The following is a 27920-nucleotide window of genomic DNA, read 5'->3' on the forward strand; positions in this document are numbered from 1 at the left end:
ACACCGCTCTTTAGAAAATATCTACTGTCTCTTCCTTTAATCACATCTTGTGAAATGTGTTTAGAGGTTTGTGGTAAGATTTCTCACTCCTATCCAGACCTTTTACTCTAATCGTGTGTTTCTAACTCTGCTACCTCTCTACAGAATACATGTCGCGTTCACCAGTGCTACCATCCGGACTCCTCACAGAAATGTGCGCCTCACTTCTATCGGCCGCCAGCATGGTTTGATCTACCTTGCTAGTAAGTGGTACGAGTTGAGAGTGGGTCTTTGGGCTGTCTGGATGAGCAAATGACAAAACCTCAAGGGTGGAAAGGTTCTTGATGGAAACGTACTCCTGACTTGTTCCTGAACATGTTGACCCTGCTCCCTCATATTGAGTTACGCTGTATGTGATCGAACAAGTTGGGAGTAGGTTCTTGAAGTAGCCGGATCTAGAGTTAGCTTGGGAAGGTTTGAGGATTCTTTACAGAAACGTGCTCTTGACTTGTCTCGGCCAACCTTCATTGTGTTGAAACTCTAAGCAGGTGACCGTAACATGTTGAGAGTAGGTTCGCCTGTGTTTGGTCGATGGCGTGCCCTCGTCTTGTTGCTGACGGTGGCCCTGGCGCCGCGTGTATAACACCACCTGTCCCGTTTACCCGCAGTAACAAGATGGGGGTAGGTTGCTTCCGCACAACATTATGATCTTTCTCAGCTCAGGGGCAATATTTTTAAAGTACTTACTTTACTGATGATGGGATATTTCCAAGGCGTACATACTACCCTTTTTCTCTGTGTCGATGGGAGTGTGCTCCATTCTCGTTCTGACAAAGACGGCGCCGTTGCGTGTAGCGGAGGTCTTCTCTAAAGGATACGAGATGGATGTCGGCCGTCTACTGGGCGGTGATATAATGGGAATGTGCTCCTGTCGTGTATTGGGATTTGGAACAAAACTGGAAGAACATCTAGTTGAACGCCAAACCTGAGACAAAATGGGTGTAGGCTGTGTCTTGGGTGGTGATAGAAGCGTGCTCCTATCCTGTATTTGGATTTTGTACAAATTCGAGAAACCTCGAGCTAAGTGCTAAAAAACTGAATACAAGATAGGCGTAGGCTGTCCTTACGTTGATACTGAAATATATATACACTGGGTTCATGAATCTAGATTGACCAGCAGGATCTATATTATCTACTTCGTACAGGTCCTGAGAGTTGCAAGTAGTTTGTGTGAGCCTCGTATCCTGTTTACCTCCTGTGTTAATAAATCCTTCTTGTTTCCTCGGTCACGTTCTTTCAGCCTAGGACATGGACATCTTGTCTCTACCTTTGTACAATTAAAAAGCTTTCATGTATCTACCTCTAGTTGCTACACCTCCGTAAACTAGTTCTCATTTAATCTCATCATTTCTTGCTTCGCCCCTGTTTCACAAGCCGTTGGTTCTAAAATAATCCCGGAGACAATCGATATTTCCGAGCATATAACGATCGATCACAAGGCTGAATATTTTTATACCCGCCGACCTCACGTTTTTTCTATCTTTCTATAGTCAGTCTTGAATTGGGCGAATATATATTGTTACTTAAACACATGCGCGAAGGAAAATAAGTGGAAACCCACGATTAGACTGTAGTCATGGATTATCACTCGACCCACGAGTCTCCCGGGGCCAAACAGAATTTATTCCGCTTTTACAAATACCAATTTAACAAGTTACGAGCATCTTTCGAAGAGGTCAACAATAGTAACCCACACTTTTATATTACCGTCGGCGGTGATGTCTCATAAATAGCTTTCCTCTAGCAAAAGACCACCGCCGATCGACGTTGCATTCATACTTTACTTTTCATATCAAAAGGATAGTACGATCTCCGAAGCTTGTGTATCATACATCGTCTGCGTATCCTCCTTCGGTGCCGACATTTATTTAGAAAATGTTCTTTTTCCGTAATTCCTCAATCGAGTGATACTCGGTGATGCCGGCGTCCCGGACTCCCGGACTCAAAAGCGGATTTCGTCACTCCCACGACCTGGGAATCGAATCCATAATGAGAGAAGTTAATATTTGTTTCTATCCTTTGAATAGGCCAATGTTTTCTTAACAACTCATTATGCCTATGGCACTCCAAAAAGGACTTCCTGGAGCAAACGGTTCCGACGACGTGGTTTCTTTTCCCACTCTCCTACTCTCCCCAGATATAAATTTTGAGCTTCTCTCATATCCTATACTCTTGTATGACATTCATATATTCTCTAGGGACGCCGATATCATTTCGAAAATATTGCATGCTGAAACTGAGAACCGAGTGATAATCTATGATCCTTGCTCGCTAAAGAGTGTTTCAATACTACCTCAACGTTAGCATTAAGCATACAAAGGCTGGCTAGTTTATTATAGGACTGGAGCTTTATTCAGTTCGTCATCATGCCCATAGGTGGGAATGCGCATATCTCGATTAACAGAAGCAGATGTGACCGGGAATGTCATCTCACCAATTGCAACGGGGTTACAAGCCAGAGGAACGCATCTCTAGAACCTCCATGAAAGTTTTAAAGTCCTCAGATAGCCCTAGAGATCATTGTGGGAATGGAAACATGTCGGTCGAGCCTTTGCAAGTGTTATATTGACCAAGAATATCTATCTACACACATAACCAGGACATATAGCTCCAATCATGAAACATTCACACCCCTAGGACTGCTCTAAACAGATGAAACATTCCGGATCCCTCCGTCTCTCCCTGCTTCTCAGTGCACCTCTCATTCTTGCTGATAGGACCACCCTCTTCGTTATGTAGTCTCATGACACTAATCAGCGGCATCCAGACACCTCCGATCTCCAGAATCCTCCGACCTCCAGTCACGGCGTGGCGACACCACTCGTCCAGATATTGTTACAGCGGAGAGTGTCCGCACTAATATGTCTGTCTCCCCCATCTCCCCCATCCACCTCCATCGTGATGCACCTCCTGATCTTAGGTACCACGCAATCAAGAACCTTTAGATTATTTGGTGGCCGGCGGCGGTATCTGTCTCCTCAGGCAAACCCCACCCCCTTCTGAGAACCGATTATCGCCGCCTTTCGAGTGTTGCATCATGTATTCCGATTTACTCCCGGACATATCTCACCAAAATCTACCCACCGAGATAAGGAAGGGCGGTCTCGGAGGTCTTCCTTCCACGGCCTTCTCAGTCGGGGGTCAGCGGGTGTTTGGTGAAGTGTTGGTGTCAGCAGCTAAGCCAGGCGCGCAAGAGGCACCACCTATCCTCCGACAGCGCGGAGGCGGCGGGAGGACGTACTCAGGCGGAACCGCTACCTCCTCGCTGAGAACCTCTAGACCAGCGGAAGAGCCGGGTTCTCCGGACCCCGTTTAAAAGTGCTATTCAGCGCTAAGAACAGGACAGATTGCGATTCGAGTGAAAATGTATTCATTTGCTTTCAGTGCGTGGCGTTCAATAAGTGCCCGGTGTGCCACCGCCGGTACTTATTACCGTTGATGACGGAGTAGTGCGCGGGATCAGCGTCCATGTAGCACCAGGCAAAGATAGGTGTAAGAGGGGAGAGGGAAAAACATCAAGAAATGGGCGATCTAGCTATCTCTTTTATACAAGCTCTCGACCGTTGTTCCTGTGCAAGGAGTACAGGCGAGGCGGAAGTGACCATGGTCATGTCCGGAATAGCGGGAGAAATACTGCGAAAGAGTACGTTTCCTTCCGTGTTGCCGCGGTGCGTGTGAGGCCTTGGATAGTAGGAGGTGAGCGGAGGTGCTGAACAGAAGCTGATCGGATAGTTAAAATGTCCTCATGCGCGGAAGAAGAAGGATGCGAGAATATGTTTGACTGTTTGGAGAGATGGTGAGGCGTTATGTGAGATAATCTTGGGTCATGTCCGATGTGATTTTCATGGAGATAAGCATTATCCTGTTTTTTGAGAATGAGCTAGCATGATTCAGCTGAAGATTGGCAATGGCTAAGGGATGAAGAGTCAACCTCACTCATCTTTACCCACATAAACCCCGTGTTATCGCACTGGACCCATTGTGGCTTGTCTGACAATATCTTGGGTTCTGGCGGACCTGGGGCCGGTACACATTGAAAGACCCAAAGGTGCAGTGGACCTTGGGGTTCACATCATAAATCCCCGCGTTGGAAAACTCTCCCCTTCCCACAAACCTACTTACAAAAACCAATGCTCCCACCCTCCCCTCGTTCTTCTCGATCTCTCCATCTCACCTCCTCATACAACCAACAAAGATTCCCAACATAAAAAGGAAAGCTCTCTATCCACGGCTGTTTCGCTTACCCTTATCTCTCCTTCTTTTCTTTTTTCTCTATTTTCTTTTTTCTCTATTTTCTTTTACTAACATTTTTTGGTAGCAGTCACATCATAATTTTCACCCACATGTTCGCGCATCCTACCAAAGTTCCATCCATCCCCTCATCCCACTCATTCTGAGCCCTTACTAACTATACACCAGGAACACATCCACCACAAGCAGTGTGCCCCCGTTTCATAGAGTATCTTAGGTCCTGCATAGCTTCGGCTTCCTGCATCCTAGATATCTCTACGAAATGGAGTGTAGGCTGCCTTCGTGCTCTGCTGGATTCTATCTAGTTCAACGATAGGCGTGCCCCTGTGTTAGTCATATTGGACCTTTCTTCTCTTGTATCATGGAGTTGGTGGACAGTGTGACTAACTGGGCGGTAGGCAGTATCCTCTTCTTCCTTGTCCCATATATACATCACGAGCGGCAGAGCACTATGGGCGTGCCCCTGTATTGTTTCCGGTACGTTAGTTGTCGTACCTCGGCACTAGTCATGTTGCGGAAACAGGATGGGCATAGTCGGCATTGAGTTCTCTTCTCTTTGACACTTTGATGGCGTACCCCTGGGTTTTCCATATTGTATTGAACCGGTGCTAAGCATCACTCGATGTGTATGTGTACAACTTGGGTGGCAGACAGAATCTTCCTGTCCCCTTTAATATATGTCTAAGAGCAAGTGGGCGTGCCCTCGTATTGTTATCATCGCCCTCTTAATTTCCTCGCGACTTAAGATGTCCTAGTAGCGATATAGGCGGTAGGCAGCATTGAGTTAGTCTCTCTCTCAGATATGGTGATGGCGTGCCCCTGGGTTTTTTATTGCGCTTGACTTTGTCGTCGCATCGTTCGAGAGCAGCACACAACCTGGGCGGGGGGCAGTACCATCCTGTCTCTCTCCTGTGGGATTAGCGTGCCACTGTGCTGTAAATCTACACGCGAGGTGTAAGTTGAATCAACTGCATGAGGTTCTTGGTTTACAACATGGGTGGTAGGCTGTGTGAGATAGTTGCCTGTGCGATATCTGGGGGACCAAAGATGGAAATGGGCGTGCCCCTGTGTTGTCATAAAATATATTCCCTCAAGAACTCATCTTGAGCTGTAGGGATCCATTTTCTGACAACATGGGCTGTAGGCAGTACAGAACTTTCTGCTGAGCTACAGTGACATCGTCGGGAGTGGGAAGGCGGCGTGCTCCTGTTCTGTACACTTCCAGGGACCTTCGCACCTGTGAAGACTTGTTGAAGGTGTACAGAATGGGCAGTAGGCTGGATCGTAATTATGGGCTCGTAATTTACTTAGGGGAACGAGGAGACTTCAGTTTAAAATTCGCAGGTGGGTTTTCGATTGGTTCCGGGAGTGCCCGGTACCTGCTGGTGTGCAGATTACTAGCCAACCATCCTTGGCGCACAAATAACATTTCTAGCCACCAACACACATGGGCGAGTGGTTCAACGGTTAACCCTCGCCAAAGAACACCGCGAGGTTTAGCCCTGCTTTCGATCACAGAAGGCCAGGGTTCGACCCAGGGGTGGGGGTAGTGCCAGTTCGTCCCGGAACCGCACAGTACTTTTTGTACTTTTTTGGTGTATGAAAGAAGAGATACTATAACCACCCAAAACGTACCGCTTGGGATCTTTTTTTATTTTGATAATAGTGCGCAATACCCCCCAGTATAAATTTGACATTCCGTGGCATTTGGGGGTGGCATTTTGGGAGAGCCCGTTGCCACGCCCGTTGCCACGCAGAGGTCAGGGTTAGGTTCCGCTCTTGGCCAATCAGAGGGCGAGTAGGTTCGCAGCATTAAAGGCAGTACATATTAGATACCAGCGACAGGCGTGCCCTTATTCTTTTTCAATTCTGCCTCTTTCCGTAATCGGGGATTGTTTGGAACGATAACAAGACTGGTGGCAGGCAGTGCCCCCGGTATTTGGCAATCGCGGAGGTATCGGAGGTGGCTGGCTTTAAAGGTAGGATTTCCTTTCCCATTATCTCCGAGGAGAGGAGTTTGCCTTTGACAGTGGGTAAGTCTCCTTTTCTAGAGGTGATTTTTGTATCCGCGGAGTTAATATCCTTAGCACACTAATAAGTAACACCTAATGTCTCAGACACCCGTATCCAGCGATATTTCTCCACAACAAAGATCATTATCACATCACACGGAGGTGACCTATCCTACCAGATGATGAAAAAACAGTACTAGTATCCACATCTTTGGGAATCAGAATAGAGGTCCAAATAGATCTCGGTTTTGCATTGCTTTAGTTTGGTTTCCCCTTCTGAGCCGGATTGTTTCCTGCGCGTTACACACCAAGCAAACCATACTATAGGGTTCTGAGGTAATATAATGTTATTTGCCCCGATATATATACACGCTATCTTGAGGTAGATGGAGAACTTCGTTTGTATCATAAGTACATACCGAGCCGGAAAAGTTTCTCCAACATTAATGTAGGAAGGGTTTTAAAGACAAACCTAGCGCCCGCCTCCAGCGCTCTCCCCCGCCCCAGTCGTGATCCGTGTTCCGAGGTCCACAAGGTATTTTAAACTAGAAAGCTCGACAAAGAGTTGCATACTCGACCGGGTGCATCGCCCATATTCCCCAGCTCCATTCGGTGGACAGGTTTGAACTAAACCAGCGTCTTACCCCATATCAAGGCAACCGACAAGAAGCTCTACATAGTATATGTATGGAATACAACAAGCATGCACGCGACCTCTCACAGGCTCCAAGAGACAAAACTATCCGAAGATACCGCTCAAGGGCTCGGGCGATTGCGAGGAGTAGAAAATGCCATATCATTCACACCACCGGCGGTTTTGTCAATTGCTAACCTTAATCCTGTTTTTCCGGAGAATAAAATAGTGACGTCCGAAAGGAGTATGGGTAGAGCTTGAACGAGAAATCGGTAAAGAAAAAAAAACCAGTGTCGTTGTTGTGTATTCTGTCACCAAAATCTATAACGTGGTTAGAGGGCTATCCTCAATTTGCGCGGCATGTGCCGTCGAGTTATGGTTAACAAGTGTGTGAGTGTCTTAGCATTTTTCTGTCTTAACTACCACCATCTCTCTTCCTCTGCCTCCTCCCCTCGCCTCACTCTCAATATTCATCTCAGGTGGAATTGGACATGTGCTCATGTTCTGTCGCGGTGGAAGCGGAAACAGGCAGTGGCACTGCCAGACCGTGGTCTCGTGCTCGACAAGATGTGGAGTAGATTGTTCTTTTGTTTGCTTTGTTCCCGTTTTCCTCTCTCGAAGTCTCATCTTGTCCTTCCCCCCCCCCCCCCAATAATCTGTCTCACATCTCCTCCCTTTCACTTATCATCACACACGGCATGTATCACGCAGGGAGCGGAAAGCGTGCTCATGTCTTGTCAGGTGTATCACTCTCCGATGTGTAATCGCTAGATTACGTTCAGGCAGAAACACTGACATGACACGGCGCAGGCTGTTCGGCTTCTGCGTTTCATTCTCACCTTGTAACTCTGCATCTTCTCTGTGCTTCCCTTCTGCCCTTCTCTCACCTCTTCCTTCCTAACCTCGTCCCATATGCTCATCGTGGAGGGCGTGTTCATGTCTGGGGTAGTTAGACTTGGTGTCGGTAATTACCCTAAACGCGAGCCACCAGAATGCTACCACTGGGCATACGGCGGCTGTTCCACTTCTCTAGCGATACCGCGCATTGTACCCTCCTCTCTCTACTTTACGTATACTAAGACGAAGAGACCGAACTAACTCAAACGATGTAGATGCACACGTATCCTGATTTTACCCCAGCTCGTGCGTTGCGGAAGGCTTGTGCGTTCTGCTTCGACCTTCATTGGAGGGCGTGCTGCCTTCATGTCAGCGTGACTTTATCGGGCATCTTATGAGAGCCCAGGATTGTTATGTTGACACCATAGACAGCGGGAGGTCTGTGATTCCTACTCCGACATCTACCGGGAGCATTCCCTCATCACGTTAATCACCTTGCAAAGAGACTTTTCTGGGATCGTGGAATTGGGCCTGGACATGGCGGATGGCAGGCTTTCCGAATGTACCAGGTGTTCTAACGTACGTGGTGTGGGTAGATAAGTTGTTCCTCACTCTTCCTCTGATCCGAGCTAACCCACCAAGTCATAAGCTGAAAGATCTCCCCGGATCTGACCCAGCTGCCTGATGTTTTCTGTCTCAGACTATAAAGGGAGCGCACCGCTATAATTTCGATATTGCATTGCATCGTGCTGTCAGTGGTATAATGGAATCAGGTATTGACATGATGGACGGCAGGCTGCCCTGTGGCTGTGGGGGCGTCAGCAGTTTGGAAATACAGTCGATGGGATATTTGCACTGCGTAGTTAGGAGCTGCTTTATGTCACTTCTGTTCACGCAAAATAATCATCGATTTTCCTTAATCTTCCTTGTAAATTCGAGCTTTGCTAGGAGGTAATCACTCAGATCAGACCACGTAGAAGTTATCGTATATATCTTGTTTCTCAAAGCTTTATTTTCCATGCTGTCTATCCTTTTCCTGCGTGTTTTATACCAATCTCTCCGCTCTCTTTAAAATGGCAGAACAGCAGTGTAATAACCCTTTCTTCTTTCATGCCAATTTGTATGTCACTTTCGCCCTGTCTATAAAGATAACACTATGCTAATTTAAGCATGTTATACGCAAGAACACCAAGGACAATTAATTTAATTTCACAAAGGGATATTGCTTTTTCACAAATGATGGTTTCCGGGAGTGAGGCTCTTCCAGAAATGATTCTCCAGGTGGTGTTTTGTCGATATTAAGCTAGTCAAATGTGAGCTAGTTTCAGCTCTGGCTCCGCGATTGTCCTTCTACAGCCATTGTGTGCCGCAGTGAAGTTGTAATGTGACTGTCTCTGCAAAACTTCCTGCCGCCCTCTAGTCTCATGACGCACACACTGGCCAAGTTGCCTCCAAGTCCCCTGTCGCCCTTTCCATTTTTCCTTCCTTTTCACAATTATAAACCGACGTCGAAATTCATCCTTCAGTCTTCCCATCTTCCTCTCAAGAATCTCTTTTCTCCACCTTTTCACTCAGAAGGTTGGGCACCTCCGAAAAATCCCGCTCATTTCCTGACCTTTCCAACCCCTGCCCCGCTTTCATTCTCAATTAATCCACCATGGCGCGTGCTGATCTCTTGTTGTTCGCCCTCCGGCTAAAAGCCACTTCCATCTCCAGAGGGAGATTAACAAGGTGGTCGATGGTGGATTATACACTAGTACAGAATACAGAGAAATATCTTCATGAAGTGTTTTTGTTCGACAATGTAGGTTATCTCCCCTGTCCTGAGAAAATCTGAGTTTTACTAATATTTATTCACGTTCACAGACTACCGCTTATATTCTCCCTTCATCGGGAGCATGGGGTAAATAATCCTGAATACTGATCAAGTGATAACCCGGTAGCTCAAGTTCGTGACAACGTGGATGATACGCCGTGCGATCATATTAGTAGTGTGAAAAAGCTATGGAAATTTTATCTTTCCTTCCTTTTCTCTTTTTGTGAAGTATTCTGACGAATGGCATAGTTCTGGAACACAATCATGTTATAATTGGGCTTAACCATCCACTCATGCCCGTGAAGATTAAGCGTGCCCCTGTCTTGTCTGATGGATGACTCTTATCATTGCGCCTTAGCCGCGCAGCAGATTCAACATCGGGACAGGATGGGCGGTAGGCCGTAGTCTCTAGGATTATCAATGAGATAAAAGGTATGAGAATTAATTCTGTTTTCATTTTACATGACGTGTTCTAAGATAGTGGCACTAGAGGGTTAAGAGAAACTCATTTTCTGATTCATCTTTCATATATTCGGTGTTCCGTAGTACCGTAAGAGTCAACTTAAGCATGCTCCTATCTTGTCCCTCTTGGGGAATATTTGATGCGTGCTAGCCTCGCAGGATATTCAACATGGTGGACAAGATGGGTGATGGGCTGTAATTTCTTGTTGTGTACGTTTGTGCAATTCAGGCGCGATGAAGCATCAAAGACATTTATTTGTGGGCTTGGGTTCTAGGCATATTGTCCAGCAATCGTGTGGGATTGAGCTTGAGGGCGTACCCTCGTCTGCTCAGCGCTTTGTCGAAATCGGAACAAGCGTGAGCTTCGTGCTGATTTGAAAGTTTTGACAAGAGGAGTGGTAGGCTGCATATTCCAGTGGTGCTCATTAGCGCACTTCAAAAGCTGGAGCTCGTGGGGAATGGTATCTATCCACTTGGTGGGGAGTTTGGGGGCGTGCCCTCGTCTAGTCAGCACTGTATCGAAATCAGAGGAGGCGCGAACTTCGCGATGATTTTGAACGCTCTGACAAGATGGATGGCAGGCCGCACCTTTCAGTGGGCCAATTTGCACAAATAATAAACATTGGCGCATGCGAGAGAAATTGGGTTCCGGTTCTAGGCATAGTATCTACCAGTTCTCTAGGGGTGGAGCCTGCAGATATGCGTGCCCTCGTCTTCTTAGTATCTTGCCCATATCTAGCAAGCGTGAGCTTTGTCTTGATTTTATAAGTTCTGAAAAGATGGGTGGTAGGCTGTTCACTAGATCTCCTGAGATCATTCCTGTATATAACTCTTGTTCTAGCAATGATGTAATATTCTTCATGGCACAACGCTCGAGGGGACGGAATATATATATACAGGCTGTTGAAATCACTCGATACTCGTAGATTTCGGAACTATTGTCATACCGTCGATTATTAGTATACTGGCAATTAGTGAAAGTTAACAAATGGTTAAAGTGACTAGAAGCCGGAAAAAGGAAGCTTGCTGCTTTCCTTTCTCCACCAGTACGAGCGTCGGGGGTGGAACTACCCAGTGGTGTGTTCTGTCCCTTGACATGGAATTATTGCTTCTCCGGTGAACCCTAACCCACCCACCATTTACTTAAATATCTCAGAAGGTGCAAAGATATAAGAGCAGCCTGAAGAGAGTATTGTAAATGGTGAACTCCTTTGGGGATTTTGATTTGAATTGGTTTCCTGCTCACGCTCCCGTTCAGCGGAGGTGTCCACGACAGGTCGCCGGCTGAGTAAATGGACCACGGTGTTTACACTTTTATGATCCGCTCCACCCGCAGCCCGCCGCGTGAGCCCGTGATATCTTAATGAGCACCCTAACTAAGGGTTGAAATCACTCCTCCGGCCGATCCTCTGTGTCATAGACCTGGAGCCCCGTAATACTCACTGCAGTATGGATCGGAGGAGCGTGAGCGGTGATGTATCCGTAAGATTGACAGCTTTCGCCTTCCCCGACTCTCACACCCTCATGACTACCTTTGTAGAACTTTGGTCTTCTCCTGCAGGAATTCATATGTGCGGTGTTTACATTCCCGCTTATATATCCCGGCGGAGGTGTCACCTTGACATTCCGGCCACAATCACGCGAGTTATTCCCGACCTAGAGCAGTCCTTTTAGTTATAACTTACCTTATACCCGACTGCCGTTCTACTATACTAATCACTGTTCAATCGGTACAGGACGCCATGGTAGGGAGCCGGCGGTCAGTCTACGAACCTGTGTTGCGAGTCTCCGGTAGGCGGAGAGATTTACCAGTGACACCGGAGATGGGAATCGGAGGTAGTCTAGCTTTATCTCAATCAACCATGTCACCTCTACTATGATATCAATGTTGTTCTCAGGCAATTGTCTTTCGAAACGTAATCAAGCGGAAGAGGGCGGCCATTCAGAAGGTTATGTAACAGTGTTCTGTCACATAGGGGGGCGTGTTCGTCCTCTACAGCCAGATATCCTCCGACGTCCACTGGCCCAGTCTGTCAATGTGTCTCTGATGAAAATTTTCTCTTCTGTTCCGCTCTCAGTCAAGTCTGCAATAACCGCACAACCGCATCTGTGCGGGAGCGCGGGTCCAGGCTTGGAACTTTCACTTTCGGTGGCCCCGCCATGTTTAAGAATGCCACCTGTTCTCTTCTCCTGTCATCTACCCCTCCATTCTTTGCATCCTTCTTCCCCACTCCCTGTTTTTTTACTCCTCGACATCCTCCACACTTTCCATCACCAAAACTGAGTTTGGTCAATTCTCGCAACAATATTAATTGCTTCGAGTCTGCTCCATGCTAGCAAAAGGAAGGATTCATAAATCCACCTCGTAAGTTCTCTTCTCTTCTCTTCCCTTTTTTTTTTTTTTTGTATCTCACACAATAAACTATTCTCGCTTCACACATTTGCCCATTTCAACCCCGCACCGATTTCACCTCACCGACCGCCATTACCATCACAGTCTGCTAACCGTCAACACAGAAGCACTACACATCACTCAAGCAGGTATCACTCCTCCAAATGACCGATGTCTCTTCCCGCTCATCTCAACTCTACAAGGGGCGGACATCAATGAATTCTTCGAAGAGTGCCCCCATCCTGTCGCAAAGAGCGGGAACGGACTTGTGTTACTCCCACTTCTTTACGACAAGGTGGGTGGTAAGCTACCGTCCATCCTGCAAAGCCACACCGACGAACCACTCTTTTCTTGTTGATAAAGCTTGCATCCGCTTCCGTGCGTATTCTTTTCTCGATTCACAAGATCGGTTGTAGGCTGTCACAATCTCATCTTCCGTCAACCACGTGGTCTACCACTAGGTTGTATAATCGGGGGATTTGTGTTTTTAGTTGAGACGTGGCTCTGTCTTGTCTGGTTGAATTCTCGTTCTTTTGCGACTTTGTCGTACAAGCCTGATGATTCTGAAGACAAGATGGGTGCTAGGTTGTCACTTTATTTCGAGGGTTGTTATCTTTTCTCTGGCCAGCCGTTATTGTGGCAAGAGTCGAAACGTGGTGCTCTCTTGTATCTCAGAAGAACTTCGTTTGGCACAGCTTTTGCTGTTGAACATGATTCATCCGAGACAAGATGGTTCTAGGTTGTCACTTTATTCTGAGGGATATCCATCCCGGGAGTGTAAACGTGGTGCTTTCTTGTCAGTTGGAATATTCTGCCCAGCATTGGCTGTTGAATATGACGGCTCGACAAGACAGTTCTAGCTTGTCTGTTGCCTTAAGAAGAACGTTACTTGCTCCCTTTCTTTGTCTCTATCTAGAGTGGTGGGAGTTTAAACGTGCTGCTTTGTTGGTTTTCCGGTTCTTGAACTCTGACCGCTTTTCCTGTTGGATACAAAAACCTCCATAAGACTATGATGCTGGTTTTTCACTTTGCATAGAGATTGGTTGCATGAATATGTATATGTGGGTTTTGTTTCAAATTGACGGGCTGCAGCTCAGGGTAGTTATAGAGGTACATAGTTTCATATATACCCTCAAATGTAGGACAGTCGATGGGAATCGCTGGTTTCACGAAAATTCGTAACCTGCTTCTGCTTGCCGTTTCAAAGTTCCTTTTTTGTGTAGGTTAAAAAGGGTGAAATTAAGATGAGATTACGACAATTTTCGAGCTTCGGCATGGCTTTTATTTACGAATGTGAATGCTAATTGCACCAATACTCAACTCGTATAATCATTTTCTGGCCTTTCTCATCCGTGTGTTGAAGAACGTGGCATCATAAGCCCTACCTTTTTAGTCGCCACGAAATAGAGACGAACGTGTCAACTTCTGAATTGATGTGGACACATGTCCGCTGTCGAGCAAGCACATCGGTGTCCATTTGTGTGTCTGTTACCCAGCTAGTTTTGTGACTGCCCCACTGCCGCTGTCCTGTCTCTCCCCTCTTCTGCCTATCTCCACTTTCCTTCTTCCAATACTTCTCTTCCTTTATTTCTTTTGCTAACTATCCACGATAGAACGAGCAATCCCAACTCCTCTCACTCTTTTTCAATGACCGCTCCAATTTTCATTCCCCCATGATTTCTTTCTTCACACAACGAAAGAGCCTCTTGAAATCCGCCGCACACACATCGTAAGTTTCCGTTCTCCTCCGTCAGTAACACCGCTAATTTCCCCCTCGAACACCATCCGAACCCACCCCAGAGTTCCTCTCCTCCATCAAAGTACCAGAAACGTGCACTTGTCTTGTAGACTTACATTTAGACTTGGTCTTTGACCAGCTTGAACTCTGTCTACAAGATGGGTTGTAGGTTGTCCTTTACTTATTCTACCTATGAGGTTGGTTTCCGGTGGGGGCGGTGGGGGCGTGCACCTTTCTTGTCTTCATTGTTAATAGATATGGAGTTGTTGATCATGACAGCACTTGCGTTGACAGGGTGGACAAGAAGGGTTGTAGGTTGTCCCGTACAGGCGCTATTCTACAGTAGGAAATCGAACCGTGTGCCTTCTTCTTGAGTATATAATCTACCTATAGTACGTACGGACTCGTCACTCGATACAGACTGTACACTCATCAAGAGGGTTGTGTGTTGTCACCTGCATGGATCGAGCCTTGTTCTTCAGTTGCCTTGGGGATGGCGAACGTGCGCCTTTCTTGTAAGGGGGATTAAGTTTCTTTTTCTGCGACCTTGATTACCTTTTACAAGCTCGGTTGTCGGTTGCCTACCAATAGGAAGCATCTCTTCAAGGCTAGTCGGTCGATAATCTGAGTAGTGCGAACGTGCACCTTTCCTGTTCAGACTCGCGCTAGGGTTTCGATCTCAGATCCTGCGCTGGTTTGAACAGGATTGGCTGTAGGTTGTCCACTACTTGGGATATGCGGCACAAGCATCTTTCACATACGACTAGCCCGACGATGGCTGGTCGGTTAACGTCGCACTACCGGGAACGTGCCCCTTTCTCCTCATGGGGTCCGGACTTCCCTCGTGGATGACGCTGGTCTTTGTGACGAGATCGGGCGCAGGTTGCCCTTTATGCAAGGTCACTACTATTGGTAGAGAGGTCTTTGTGGGAATGTGCACTTCTATTGTCGCTCGCAAATGGATAAGTGTTCTTGTGACACGTTTCTATTCTTCGAGAGCGAGAAGAGGGGTTGTAGGTTGCCCGCTGGAGAAAACTCAAGTACCTCAATGTTGGCACAATGTATCATCATGATGTAGCTATGGGGGCCTGGGATGTGTTCGACTTCAGGATGGATGTTGTTGGTTATAGTTCGCCTTGTTGAGGTGTGCAGAATCTGGGGTCTTGAACGGTACAGAACGGTTTCCGGACATTGTTCCCCCGCATATTTAGAAACCTGAGATTGAAGAGTCAAAACAGGCATCGAAACATGAGCTTGATTAGAAACTCATACCTCACGAAACTTATAAACCTCATACACTTCTCTTATCTTTTTGTACCTTTCTTTATATATAGAAACCTTTAAAATAAACCTAACCCGTCGGAGGTCTCTCCTGCGTCGGAAGATGTGGTCTTTCTTCACTCAAGAGATAAGTTACCTTGAGATTCAGACGACATCCAGACACCCAGGGTATGTAGTGTTCTTTTTAAAACTTTAGCTAAAGAAACAACGGAAAAAGGATGAGCAGTTTACCACTTCGCTCTCGTTGAGATCACATACCATTTTCGGGATATACGCACCGACCTACTTAGCAGACTGCAATTTCTCTATCTTGATTGTGCTTTGATCTTCTATCTAAAGTGGCCGAGATACTTTCGTATTATTTTATCCGTCCAGGCATGCACCCCCGTGCCCAGCCCAGAGGGTCAGAACGAGGATTGCTGAGTAATCACAGCTACCCAAGCCCAAAGATACGTATCTTTAGTGTTTTCCTGCCCATAGTAATCATTCCCACGTCGGCGACGGTCCTTCTGTAGGCCGAGATCGGAACGTCTGGGTCATGAAATATTACTCGTCTTGTGTTCGTAGCAACGTGTAAAGAAATAAAAGCATATGTGTTCTCTATCGTAGGTACTCAACATTTTTTAAGCGTAGAAGGGATATTGAATAACTATCAACTTGTTAGAGAAGAAGTATTTCAGACGGGCGAAATTACAGAATCATGATGTCCAGAAAATAAAGGATCAGAGTGTGTATATTTTACGATGCTCCATCGCATATCGAATATTCGATGATTGAGGGAGAGCGAAGGAGTACTCTCGTCCGCAATGCCTTTATACTAAACTAACTATGATAAACAAGAAGGTATTTCGTAGACGCCTTTGATTTCTGCCCTAACATCGTTACAGCAACCAGAGATCTAGATATATCACATTCGGATTTGATATTAGAGATCTAGATATATGCGATTTCAGACCTACAGAGGATTTAAGGTTAACCTTGCTCATCCTGTTATTTCTATATACTTTGAGAGTGCTCCATTCAAACTGCAAATCCTATCACATGTGTCCGAGTTAGATAAATTCCGAAGTGAGAGGGGGGGTTGGCGTTGGGAGAAGATTCTCAAGTACGCATATGAGCATCGTAAATTGGGAAAATAAAGGACGGGCTCTGTTGAAGATTGCCACCGCCCCTTGGCCATCTGTCTACTAACTCCCATGTATGGGAAATACCCCCAGCGGCGATTTTCGTAGCGAGTGATAGTGTATGATTGACATCCGGAAGCGCACTCGCCCAGCGGTCAGACACTAGGGGGACTTTTGGGTGTATTGAAAGCTATGTGGCCACAGTGTATGGTGTGACACGGCGCTACTGAGAAGGCTGTCAAAACCAAACTTCCTACCGCAAGTCCAAGATCCACTGTCAAGTCGGGTGGATGAAAGTAATACCAGTGCGAAAGTTGCCCTTGTCCCTAACCTTCATATCAATTTATAATCAGTTGTTAGCCACAAACAGACCACCTCCAACGGTACATACCCCTCAAAAAGCATGAAGGCATCTTCTAGAGGAGGTGGAATACCGTGCAGAGCAGGATATGAAGAATATGAGACTATCGCGCGCTGATGAAGGTCTACTCAGGAAAATGAATATTTGAAAGTTTAATTGCAGATTATAGCCCAAGACCAAGTTATCCGTCCCTCACTCGTCATGATCGCCGGTTTGCGGTAATCCCTTCTATAAATAGTTGTAATATATGGCGTGGTCGGGTGGGGGTTTCAGTGTCTATGAGAGGTAAATAACGAGGCGAAGCGCGAATACTCAGTTTACGGGAGAGGAAGAGGCTTGTTTCCATGTATTAATGTGAAGGGTGTAGGTGTAGTCGGCGGACAGCTCGCATCCCCGGCTTGGTGACAAAATGCCTACACTACCTGAGATATCTTGGAGTTAGTATGATGATGAAAGAGGAAAATCGGTTCGTGATATGAAGTATATGTGCTGCACTAAAAAGTTGTAGAACAAGACCCTTGCTTACCTCTTCACCAATTAATGAGTTAAACAAAAAAAAAAAAGCTTACCTCTTCACCAGACAAGCGCATTCCCTACTGCGCTTTCGGCCTCCTCCGGGGGTGTCGGTGTACCTGCGGCCCATGCATATATTTTTAGATTTAGCCACATGGAAGACAAGATCTTTCTCCGGTCGGCAAGGAATAGTTGTCCACTGTAGCATCTCGAGTGCTGCGTGTTCTCCTGGTACTCATGTTAAGTTGCGGAAGATGGTGCGCAATGGCCGGACACAGCGTGTTCGAATATGGTGTGACATTGGAGAGGGTTGAGTGGAAGGCTTAGTTGGCCATTCTTCCGCCTGTAAGAGATTATATCTATATAATTCTGGGTGTAGTCGAGGAATCGCGGGGGTCCGGTGATGAGAGCACGTTGAAAAGAAGAAAGATGAGGTCGTGGGTATGCTGCGGAGAGACGTTGAGGACATTTTGGCTTTTGCGAATCTTTTTGTGGAGCTAACCTCGAAGAGTACAAGTAGCCTCTTGTCTTATTTAGAGTGAGCAGTCTTGGCGTTCCCACAATCCACCCGCGGCCCATTCTCGGGTCTCACGAAAAGTGTTCTTTATCTCGCACTTTTTTCTTTCTTCCCACCTCACTTCACAAATCACATCACTTTCATTACCAACCTTTATCCTTGCATCTCCAGAAGTTTCCGCTCCTCCAAATTGTAAGTAATTCCTCTCAATCAACCTGACGATCATCTTGGGCTTGGATGCCCGATAAAGGTCACTCCTGGTCATGACCGCCCCGTAGTCTTGTTAGAAGAAGGTGCTAATGAATAATTTCATAGTCTCTCGAAGATGTATCAGTCACCTGTACATGTCAGATTTCTCCTATCTTGCATGCACTTAAGAGAATTGAACGCTTATTGTCCTATTAGGTAAGCAAATAAGCTCTAGTTTTTAGCTTCTCTGGGTTGAAAAATCTCTCATCTAACATCCTCCTATGTTTTCTCTCTCCTATTACTACTTTCCCCATACACTTCCATGGCATCGTGCTCTGGTCTTGTCAAAGTGTAATCGGCACCCGACACTTCGGAACAAGTGCGATGCTTCTTTGACAAGACCAGAAGCAGGATTATCTGCCTTTTCTTTAACCTCTGTTGACTTTTATTTCCTTTCCATGTTTTTCCCAATTCACTGACGCTCTTCCTCATTCACCTCTATGCTATCGTGCTCTGGTCTTGCTAGAGAGTCTTCTTCGATCTGTTCTCCTGCGCCAGTTGAAAGACGCTTTAACAAGACCAGGAGCAGGGTGATCCGCCTTTTCCCTAGTCTTTCTTCAATACAATTTCTCTGTCAGTCTTCCACTCTCATTTCGTTCCCACCCTTACCTCCTTCTCCCCCTTCTTGTTTATGCACGTCAATAGTATCGTGCTCTGGTCTCGTTCACTTGAAGAAGAAGAAGGATTTCATTGATGAAACCACTTCTAGCACGTGACACGAGATTAGCATTAGGGTGACTTTATGTCTAATCCCGCCCCTATATTCCTCTTCCCTTCTCATTCTATTTTCAATACATACATATGCCCCTCTTACTTTGGTCTGTGGTATCGTGCTCTGGTCTCGTTGTTCTGGGCGGTACTGGCTCTTTCGGGATCGGTTTGTGCGGGGTAACGATATCAGCAGCAGGATGACCTTATATCTACCTCAATCCCTATATCATCAGTTCCTCCGCTTATCGCGCTTTCCCCCCCTCACTTATTTCGGCCAATGGTATCGTGCTCTGGTCTCGTTTCCTTGTGGAATAGTTCCTTTAATAAGACTAGTCTGTACAGGGAAACGAGATCAGCAGCAGGATGACCCTATTTTATCCTACCCCCGAACAAAAAGGTATCGTGCTCCGATATTGTTCGAAGTTCTGAAGATAGCTCGCACTGTGTCAGAAGCCTCGAACATCATCTGCAGCAGGATAACCTTCCCTTCTCCTCCGGGCCTTGTTCCATCTCTACTCAGTTATACAGATCCAGTTAATTCCTAATATTACGGAGATACTGTTGGTATCGATTTATCGTGCTCTTGTATTTTTACTTAAAACTTTGTCATGTCCGACACCTCCGGCCAACACAATATTTGAGGAATAATATGGGAAGTAGGATGACACTCACCATAAACATAGATCTAGAGTACCTCCGCTTATACACAGCGCACTCTACATGTCAAACTGTCCTGAAAAGGAGGTGTCCTTCCGACGTCCCACATTTAATTATTTCGTGTACCTTTCTCCTCGCCCTCGACTAGATGTATGCAGGACACTTCGCTAAAGATAAAAATGTCCAACTCCTGTGCAAACTACAACACCCGATTTGAAATTATTGAATAGCAATCTCTAAGAAAAATTGAATTTAGTCTACTTGAAAATAATATATTACAACACTCCCAGAGATACATTGAAATATATATATCTTGCCGTACGTACATACATCTCACCATCCAAGGCGCAAATGAGCTATTGAGCACATAGCCTGTGAAGTGAGATGAGCCCCCCAGCGGTACTTACTAGTAGTCTATCGAATAATTTATCTTGAAGAATCCTGAGGTGGATAATGAACTGTGGTAGTGCCAACAGCCATCGCGCGAAAATGATGCCACCTCTCACAGTCGGTTATCTGTATACTATAAAGCATATGATCTGAAATGATTTCACTAAACCCTAAGCCTGACCGTGGAGAGGGGAGTACGAGCAAATATTAATACGTATGTGGTATGTTTTACCTACTTGTATTTGGAATAGACGAGTAGAAACGGAATAATCACGTTCTTAACGGCTGCTGCTTCATCAGGGACACTATCTGCGCTAGGGCTAGCCCTCTCTCACCCCACATGTACAACACACACAGCGAGTGTAACACTGCTTCCCTCTTTCTCTGACAGATTTCTCGCCTGCGTACTCATACCATTTGCCTGAACGCTTCACTCAAATCAACGTGCTCATCACTAGTAGAAAAGGGGTGGTAAATGCGTAGCGTTCTCCACGATTTTCTACAAGCGGTGATGTAGGTTGGTCGAGCAGTATGTTGTTTCTCGCTATAGTAGCCTCCATAGGTATTCGGGTATGATTTTTCCTTTCCATGATGATCCTGAATTCATAGGTATTCTAACCTTCGTTCCTTAGATGGAAAATGATAAAAAAAGCCCTGGGGCTTCTCATTTGCTCCCTCTGCTCCTACCAAAACACACACCCGCTGCAGTTACGCCACAGGCTCTCTTTACGGAAGAACACGATACTTTCCTATCTTTCTTCGAAGCATTGTTCGCTCAGAATCACGCTCCTATTCTGTCCTATATACGACTCTTGTCGCTTCTTCTTGCACTTTCAAGAACCGGTATTCGGAGAGGATGGGAGGTAGAATGTGTGGTCGGTTTCGCCTTTTGTTTGAGAGCGGGGTTTTACGGCGCAGCAGGGGGCAACAGTGTCCTTATTTTTTCTGACACTACAAACGACAAGGAAATACGAGGAAGAATAATCTACGCACTCACAAATCCTCCTTTTATCCTTTCCCGGTGTACCTCCCACGCGCGTTTCGTTTGATGCTACTAAGCCCATGGCCAGCGACAGCAGCTTCTGCTCCCATGGAATTGAGAGAGCTCAGTGAAGTACCCATATCGAATTGCAAAAGTGTTGCTTCCTTCTATATAATGCACGTATGAAAAGCGAAAGACCGTAGTCTGCGCCGCCGCAGGCTCATTCCCCCCCCTTCTTTCTCCGCGCTACAAAACAAAAAGGATAAGATGTAATAATAAGCTTGTCGAGTAAACACCGCCGGTGATAAAATCGTTTCTCAACTCTACACAACCTCGTACGCCATGCTAAGGTTATGCAGAAGTGACTGTGTTACATCCGGTTATCCCCTTATATTCTCCTGTTTATTCAATCGCCCACACCCGTTTGGCATAGCCGACCCAGTGCGTAGAACAGAAGTATTTGTGGGTGTTCTAGTTTTGCCCTCCTTGCCGTAGAACTTTATATTCTCCAGCAGACTGATACGCAGTGCTCACCTCCGGCGAAACCTGGTGATCTGTCTTCCTTCTCCGATGATGTCCCACCGCCGGTGGTGACGACGTAGTCAGTACACCGTCCAACTCTGTAGGATTAAATATAGGATATCCCTGTGGCCAAGGTAGACCTTTCCGCACACCGTAGAGCCTTTCTGTCACTTACGGATCCCTGCGGGTATGTGCCTCCTATGCCAGACCATCATTCACCTACACCCTCATCTCTCCAGATGTTTTTATAGCACCTGAGCCCCATTTATTACATCGTGGCGTGGTCGAGGGGTAATAGCCTCAACTACGTTGCATGACATCGCCGGTTCAACCCGGGATGGAAGCAGTGATGAGAATGCCCAACATGGTAGCGACGCTCTTGAGGGATGATACTCATCACATAAGTCTTTTGTCACTCCAGATTCTTTTCTTCTTCTAGTCCATATCGCTAGATGTAACATCTTTCGATGTCGGGGAAGCTTGATTGCGGTGATCAGCTCGGGGCTAAACATGGGGAAGGTGCGGGTGAATGGATGTGAGATCACGAAATATCACTCGTTCATGTTGCGAAGGCAATACAGTTCAAGAACCTGGAGGGGATATATGCGGTGGTTTTCTGAACACCAGATACGCCGGGTGAGGTTTCTATGTAGTCCTCTCAAGCGCCTGTATTTTCCTACCCCACAACTCCCCCGAGACAACCGGACGTATCATGGAGAATCTATCACAGGAGTGAGCAATGTATACCTACAGTTATGCGTATCGAAACCCCAAGAAACACCTCACCCCATTGCTTCCCTTTTCAAGAGTGAGGGGATGTCTCCACCGCGAACACCTCGGGGACCACACTTGGCATTCCCCTCCTGTGTCTGAGATTCCCGAATTACATCCGAAGCGGCAGTCACCACACAGAGATCTTTCGATATGCTGATGAACTACAAATAACTCAAGCGTGGTGCGAGCCGTAGATTGCGACAGCGTACCCAACTAAGAGAGTGAAGCTCTGGAGAAAAGTGCGGTGGGTAGGCTGCTAGGGCTAGGGTTGGTGTTGGAAGTGAGTGGAACGGCGAAGAGGGACGCGGGATGGGAAAGAAGGGGAAGGGATTTTGGTGCCAGAGCGCATAATTGTGGGACGAATAAGCGTTGGTCGGGCTGATGGAGGAAACGTGTTCTCTGTGGACCACGGGAGGCAGAGGCCACTGTCCGGATGTGAAGGCCGGAGGTAACCGCATCTTACCACACGTTGTTTTGTAAGAAAGCGGAAAATCTATCTACCGTTACGAGGAATAAGTTGCAACTGACACATTTTTCTTTTTCCGCGTCCGCCACTTACGCACGTCCCCTTTCCTCTCTGCCGGGCTACAACCACGATAGCCCAATGTGCCCCGTAGAACGGATAAGGCCACGCACTCGTCACCACTGCCACCGCTGCCGCGGCTAGACACAATTGGTATTTAAGACCCGTTACCGCGCGGGCTTGGCACATCTCCTTCAAAGCCACACGAAAAATCTCAGTCGTTCAGTAGACTTCTCTTCTCTTTTTCCATTTTTTTTCCCTCCCACGCACACAACACCAACCACCGACCACCAATTTATCTTATCACTCCATCCCTCTATCTTTCTTTTATTTTATTGGTAAGTTTCATCCTCCCTCATCAAGATTATTTTCATATTTTTCTTTAGCAATTATTTATAACCCACAGGTATCTCGCACCGTGGTCTCGACCTGTTATAGGCTTGCAACCAACGCTCTTACTCTCACGTCTTTGACCCTATAATAGGTCTGGCCGTAGGTTGGCCGAACACTTGTGTTTTTTGCTTTCCCCCATCAATAGGCAACATGCTCTCGACTTGTTTTCCGGGGGCTCTCTTTGGGGAGAGGTTGCTGGAGAACAAGTTGGGCAGTAGGTTGGCCGAAGCCCACCCTCCTCTACTCCAATTTGTATGTATCTCCTGATAGTTCCTGCCAATTTATTCTATTTACTAATTCGTCTTAAAATTCTTTTGTAGGGGGTAGAAATAATATGTCTTTGGCAACGTGCTCCCGACCTGTAGGCGGCTGCGTTACGGATAATTATCAGTAATGCTGCGGCGTACAGGTTGGGTAGTAGGCTGGCCAGGCACATGTGTTTCTTTGCTTGAGGCAGCTTGCTCTCGACATGTCTCTTTTTTCTCTCAGTGTAGCATACTGCCAGAAAGAAAAGACATGTTGGGCAGTAGGTTGGCCTGTTGTTCATCTTCTTCTTCGACAGGTATGTATTTCATGTTCTGGGCAATTGATTCCCTGTTACTAATCATTCCGCAGCTGGATTCATATATTAGGCAGCGTGCTCCCGATATGTTTCTCCTTCGTGTCGGTCCCGCACCATGGGCAGGAGGGGGAGACATGTTGGGCAGTAGGTTGGCCGGTTGTCCATCTCCTTCGAGGGTATGTATCATGTTCTGGGCAAGTGACATTTTTATTATTTTTTATCTCCTGCTTATTCTTGTAAAGAGATATTTCTTGCAACGTGCGCTCGACTTGTGTAAAGGATCAAGCAAACGGTTATATACCATGAGTACACAGGTTGGGTCGTAGGTTAGCCTATATTCTCTTTCGCTCCCTTCACTGGTAACTATCTCTCATTCCCACCATTTAATTCTCTTTACTAATTCTTTTCATAGTTTTGATATTCAATTATGTGTCTGGAAACGTGCTCCTGAGCTGTCTGGAAGCACTGGATAACAATCCTGCCTCAAGGTACGATAATGTCAGTGCCAGAGACAGGTTGGGTAGTAGGTTGGCCAGGCACTGGGGCAGTTTAGGTTACCTTTCTGCTTCACTATTCGTGGAAACGTGCCCCCATCTTGTAGTGTTTATTTGTCAAGGTCTTCTACAGACAACTGCCAGATCGACCACTTACAAGATGGGCGGTAGGTTGCCCGCTGCCTCGTTTCCTTCTCTGTTGCAGGTACGTATATTTTTCGCTGTCCCAGTCTATGTCTAGAACATGTTGAACTCACCTGATTTATATTATTTTAGCATGAATGGCGGCTTATGTCTTCTGCCTTCGATCCAGCTGGGTTGTCATGGAAACGTGCCCCCCCGTCTTGTGGAGTGGGCGTCAGCAAAGGTTTTGAATATAAGCCGGCTGGCGAAATCTTCACAAGATGGGTGGCAGGTTGTCCACTATCTTCTCCACCTGTCTTTTATCGAAGTATGTACATGTATGTTCTTCACCATCTCTTTCTTATCAGAGCCCCACATATACTCAACTCAGCTAACCTATTAGTCTATAGAAGATGCTCAAAAGGCTAAGTCCTCTATCCCTTTCCTTAGGACAGACATCGAAACATGCCCCTATCTTGTGGCCGCTGGAGATGTGTTGGTTTCTTCGACTGATCACTCTCTATGGCCTCAACAAGATGGGCGGTAGGTTGTCTCCGCCGTTCACTGGACCTTGTCTTTGGGTTTATAAGTAAGTCGCTTTCTGTACATGTACCCTTTTTGCACATCTCTTTTTTGGCTAAAACATCAAATGTAGGACATATCACTGATCTTAGATAGCCTGCTGTGGCTACTGCTATAGAGACGTGCCCTCCACTTGTTGGTGCTCATGTTTGTAGGTGCTGTGAACTGTTCGATCTCGAGAATAAACAAGATGAGTGGTAGGTTCTTGGCCTGCGCTTCCGCTTCTCATCTGGCTGTATGATCGTTAGTGAGTGCTTATCTATCCTTTTATTTTTGCCATGTGCGATCTGAGCTGATATTTTACTTTAGTTTATCTCCTTTTTTTTACTAGTTGTCCTGCGGTGGGCTGTATGGAGACGTGCCCTTGTCCTGTCAATCTCGCTTCCAGACTCCTGTTGGTATCGGTTGGGAGATTGACAGGATGGGTGGTAGGTTGTCTATTTACCTTTCGTAGGACATTATTGTTTTTACTTCAAGTAAGCCACCCTTAAATTTCTTTCCGTTCATATTTTGTATCTGTTCGAAGCGGCTAATGCATTCCATCTAGGACACACCCGGTTTCATAGCTGTCCTGCTGTGGCTACCACTACTATATAGACGTGCCCTCATCTTGTTGACCCTCGAGTTTTTTGTTCAACATAGTTAACCCCAGAGGATCAACAAGATGAGTGGCAGGCTCCTGGCTTGCTGTTCTGCTTCTCATCTGGTATTATGGGCATTGGTGAGCGTTTATCTATCCTTCTTTTATGCCTGTTCTCGTAATTGTGATCTGAGCTAATAAGTTGCTTTAGTTTTAATTTTGCTTGCTTCCTTTTGCCGGTTGTCCTTCTGTGGGCTGTATGGAGACGTGCCCTTGTCTTGTCAATTTCTCTCTCCGACTCCTGTTGGTATCGGTTGAACGATCGACAAGATGGGCGGTAGGTTGTCTTTCGCTCTTCAAAATGGTCGTACCCTCACGTCCTAGGTATCAGTTTCCTTAACCTCCTTCTCTTTACTTGCTACTCGGCGTACTGAGCTTAGCTAATGATTTCGAACCAGGACATGCAGGAAACCATTATCTTCTGTCTTCTTACGCAATGGCGGCATGCATAGGATCGTGCCCTCGTCTTCTTGACACGGGGTGTTGATGCCGGCTACAATGAAATCCCACGAGCGACAGGATGAACGCTCGGTTGTCCTTGTGCACTGTTGGAGACGTGCTCTTTAGTTGTTCGGGCTCGGTGGCAGCCTCTCATGACTCGATCGTCTGAACCAGAACAACTTCAGCAGTAGGTTGTCCTCACAGATAGATGCAATATCAGAGACGTGCTCTGCGCCTGTTTCTGTTATGAACGGGTGGGGGTGTAGCTTGTCCCTTCATTACACATTAGCTTGGTCTTCAGTTCTGAGGGCTTGAAACGTACACTTCAGCTGTTCATCTTCACCTATATCGGCTGTTATTATAACAGTGACATCACAGAGACGATGAACAGCTGGGGATGTAGGTTGTTCTTTCCCTTCAAATTCGGTTTATATTTGGATATGGGCTTGGAAACGTGCTCTACACCTGTTCCTCACCATCGATGTCATCGGCCATTCTGTGTGGCTCGGCGTTGATGAGATGAACAGGTGATGATGTAGGTTGTCCTTTCTTTGTTGGTTGGCTTTGTATTCGGTACTATACTGAGGGTTGGAGACGCCCTCGGAACATGACAACAATGTTTTAAAGTTCTTGTCTAGCTACGGCTTTAAGCCCGACGAACAACAGAATATATAGATTATCCTATCCTAGACTACAGGTTGAAAAGAGAAGATAGACTATCCCAATTGGACGCAAAAGCATGATATCCCTGTGGAATGCGCTTTTGATCCCTTTTATAAGCATAGCCGAAGAAGTGGTAGCGGTTCAGAGAGATGGCTAACTGTTTAAATGAATATAAACTTTTTAATGGGGGTAAATTGCCATCAAGAACTATTGAGCGTTAGTTAACTGAATTAAATAGATAGAGTTCTAAGCGTGGCGAACTAAAACAATCTTGATCTGCTATTCGAACCGCTATCGCCTATACCATCAGTTTCTTTACTTCTATTGCGGTTCATTATCTGATAATTATTAAGACATGCGTGTGGTTGTCGCTCGCAGGATGTGACGCTCTTCTCCGAGCAATCGATACCTTTGATTACCCCAACAAGCAGATAATAATTCTTTCCCGGCGGATGGTATCTTGATCAATCCCGGAATCGACCGCATACTAGGTCTGCTTGTGTTCATACATTACCCAGTCCAAATGGCTAAGTGATCGCAACCAGTGCAGTCGCATATCCTTCCTTATCTTTATCCTTTCCCCACGATTACTAACCCTCCAAATCGTCTAAATCCGACGTTTTTGGAGTCGAATGTTACCTCGCCTAATAATCTACTAGAAGCATCACAGGTCGGAGATGATTGTCCTTACCGGTGGATAACTTTCCTACCACGAAATAATGATGAATACCAGGCGCTGGAGATAGTAGGTAACAAATCTACAAGTGCAGAAGGAAACCATGATACACTCGCCTATTGAGTGAGAACATGACCTTATTATCCATCTAAGAGGATGACCATCCTCTTGAACGGATGAAGTAACTCCTTTATACGTAAACAACTGTACCGTAGCTGTGCGGCACCCCCGAGACCGCCATACGTATGATATCCGTAAGCGGGATGAACACCCTTCCTTTCTCGGACTCACATTGCTGTAGGCCGAATTCACTCATTGCGTTTATTCTCTTCGGGTATCAGCTTTCTATCAGACCAGATCTATCTTTTTAGTTTCCGAACCGGGAGCGACTACAGGTCACAGGCTATCACTCGGAAGACGAGTTATAATGCCTGATATAAATTTGCTTTGTTTTGTTTTGTTTTGTTTTATTCATTAATTGTATGCATCCCGATAAAATGTAAATAGTTAACGCGTCAGTTATTTGAATGTGAGAATACCTCTACGCCATATGAATACAAG

The 27920-nt window shown here is 46.2% G+C and overlaps 4 protein-coding genes across 4 annotated transcripts; 3 read left to right on the forward strand and 1 right to left on the reverse strand.

Annotated features, from left to right (window-relative positions):
* Positions 1 to 3076: 3076 nt before the first annotated feature.
* Positions 3077 to 3355, forward strand: H6S33_011073 (uncharacterized protein; the record flags this gene model as incomplete). The annotated part of the gene is made up of 1 exon (XM_044842462.1): positions 3077 to 3355. One exon carries the CDS (start codon positions 3077 to 3079, stop codon positions 3353 to 3355), a length of 279 nt encoding a protein of 92 aa, XP_044697003.1.
* A 4493-nt stretch (positions 3356 to 7848) lies between these two features.
* H6S33_011074 (uncharacterized protein) lies at positions 7849 to 8458 on the forward strand (the record flags this gene model as incomplete). Its single annotated transcript, XM_044842463.1, has 5 exons — positions 7849 to 7983; positions 8049 to 8097; positions 8202 to 8211; positions 8277 to 8352; positions 8423 to 8458. The coding sequence occupies 5 exons, from the start codon at positions 7849 to 7851 to the stop codon at positions 8456 to 8458; spliced, it is 306 nt and encodes a 101-aa protein (XP_044697004.1).
* Positions 8459 to 14944: 6486 nt separating this feature from the next.
* H6S33_011075 (uncharacterized protein) lies at positions 14945 to 15723 on the reverse strand (the record flags this gene model as incomplete). The annotated part of the gene is made up of 5 exons (XM_044842464.1): positions 14945 to 15166; positions 15226 to 15396; positions 15454 to 15462; positions 15613 to 15642; positions 15694 to 15723. The coding sequence occupies 5 exons, from the start codon at positions 15721 to 15723 to the stop codon at positions 14945 to 14947; spliced, it is 462 nt and encodes a 153-aa protein (XP_044697005.1).
* An 8915-nt stretch (positions 15724 to 24638) lies between these two features.
* On the forward strand, positions 24639 to 25025 carry H6S33_011076 (uncharacterized protein; the record flags this gene model as incomplete). Its single annotated transcript, XM_044842465.1, has 3 exons — positions 24639 to 24695; positions 24768 to 24946; positions 25013 to 25025. 3 exons carry the CDS (start codon positions 24639 to 24641, stop codon positions 25023 to 25025), a joined length of 249 nt encoding a protein of 82 aa, XP_044697006.1.
* Positions 25026 to 27920: the final 2895 nt, after the last annotated feature.

Source organism: Morchella sextelata (assembly GCF_020137385.1).
Source record: "Morchella sextelata strain SCLS chromosome Unknown scls_5, whole genome shotgun sequence".
In the NCBI taxonomy this organism is placed as follows: domain Eukaryota; kingdom Fungi; phylum Ascomycota; class Pezizomycetes; order Pezizales; family Morchellaceae; genus Morchella; species Morchella sextelata.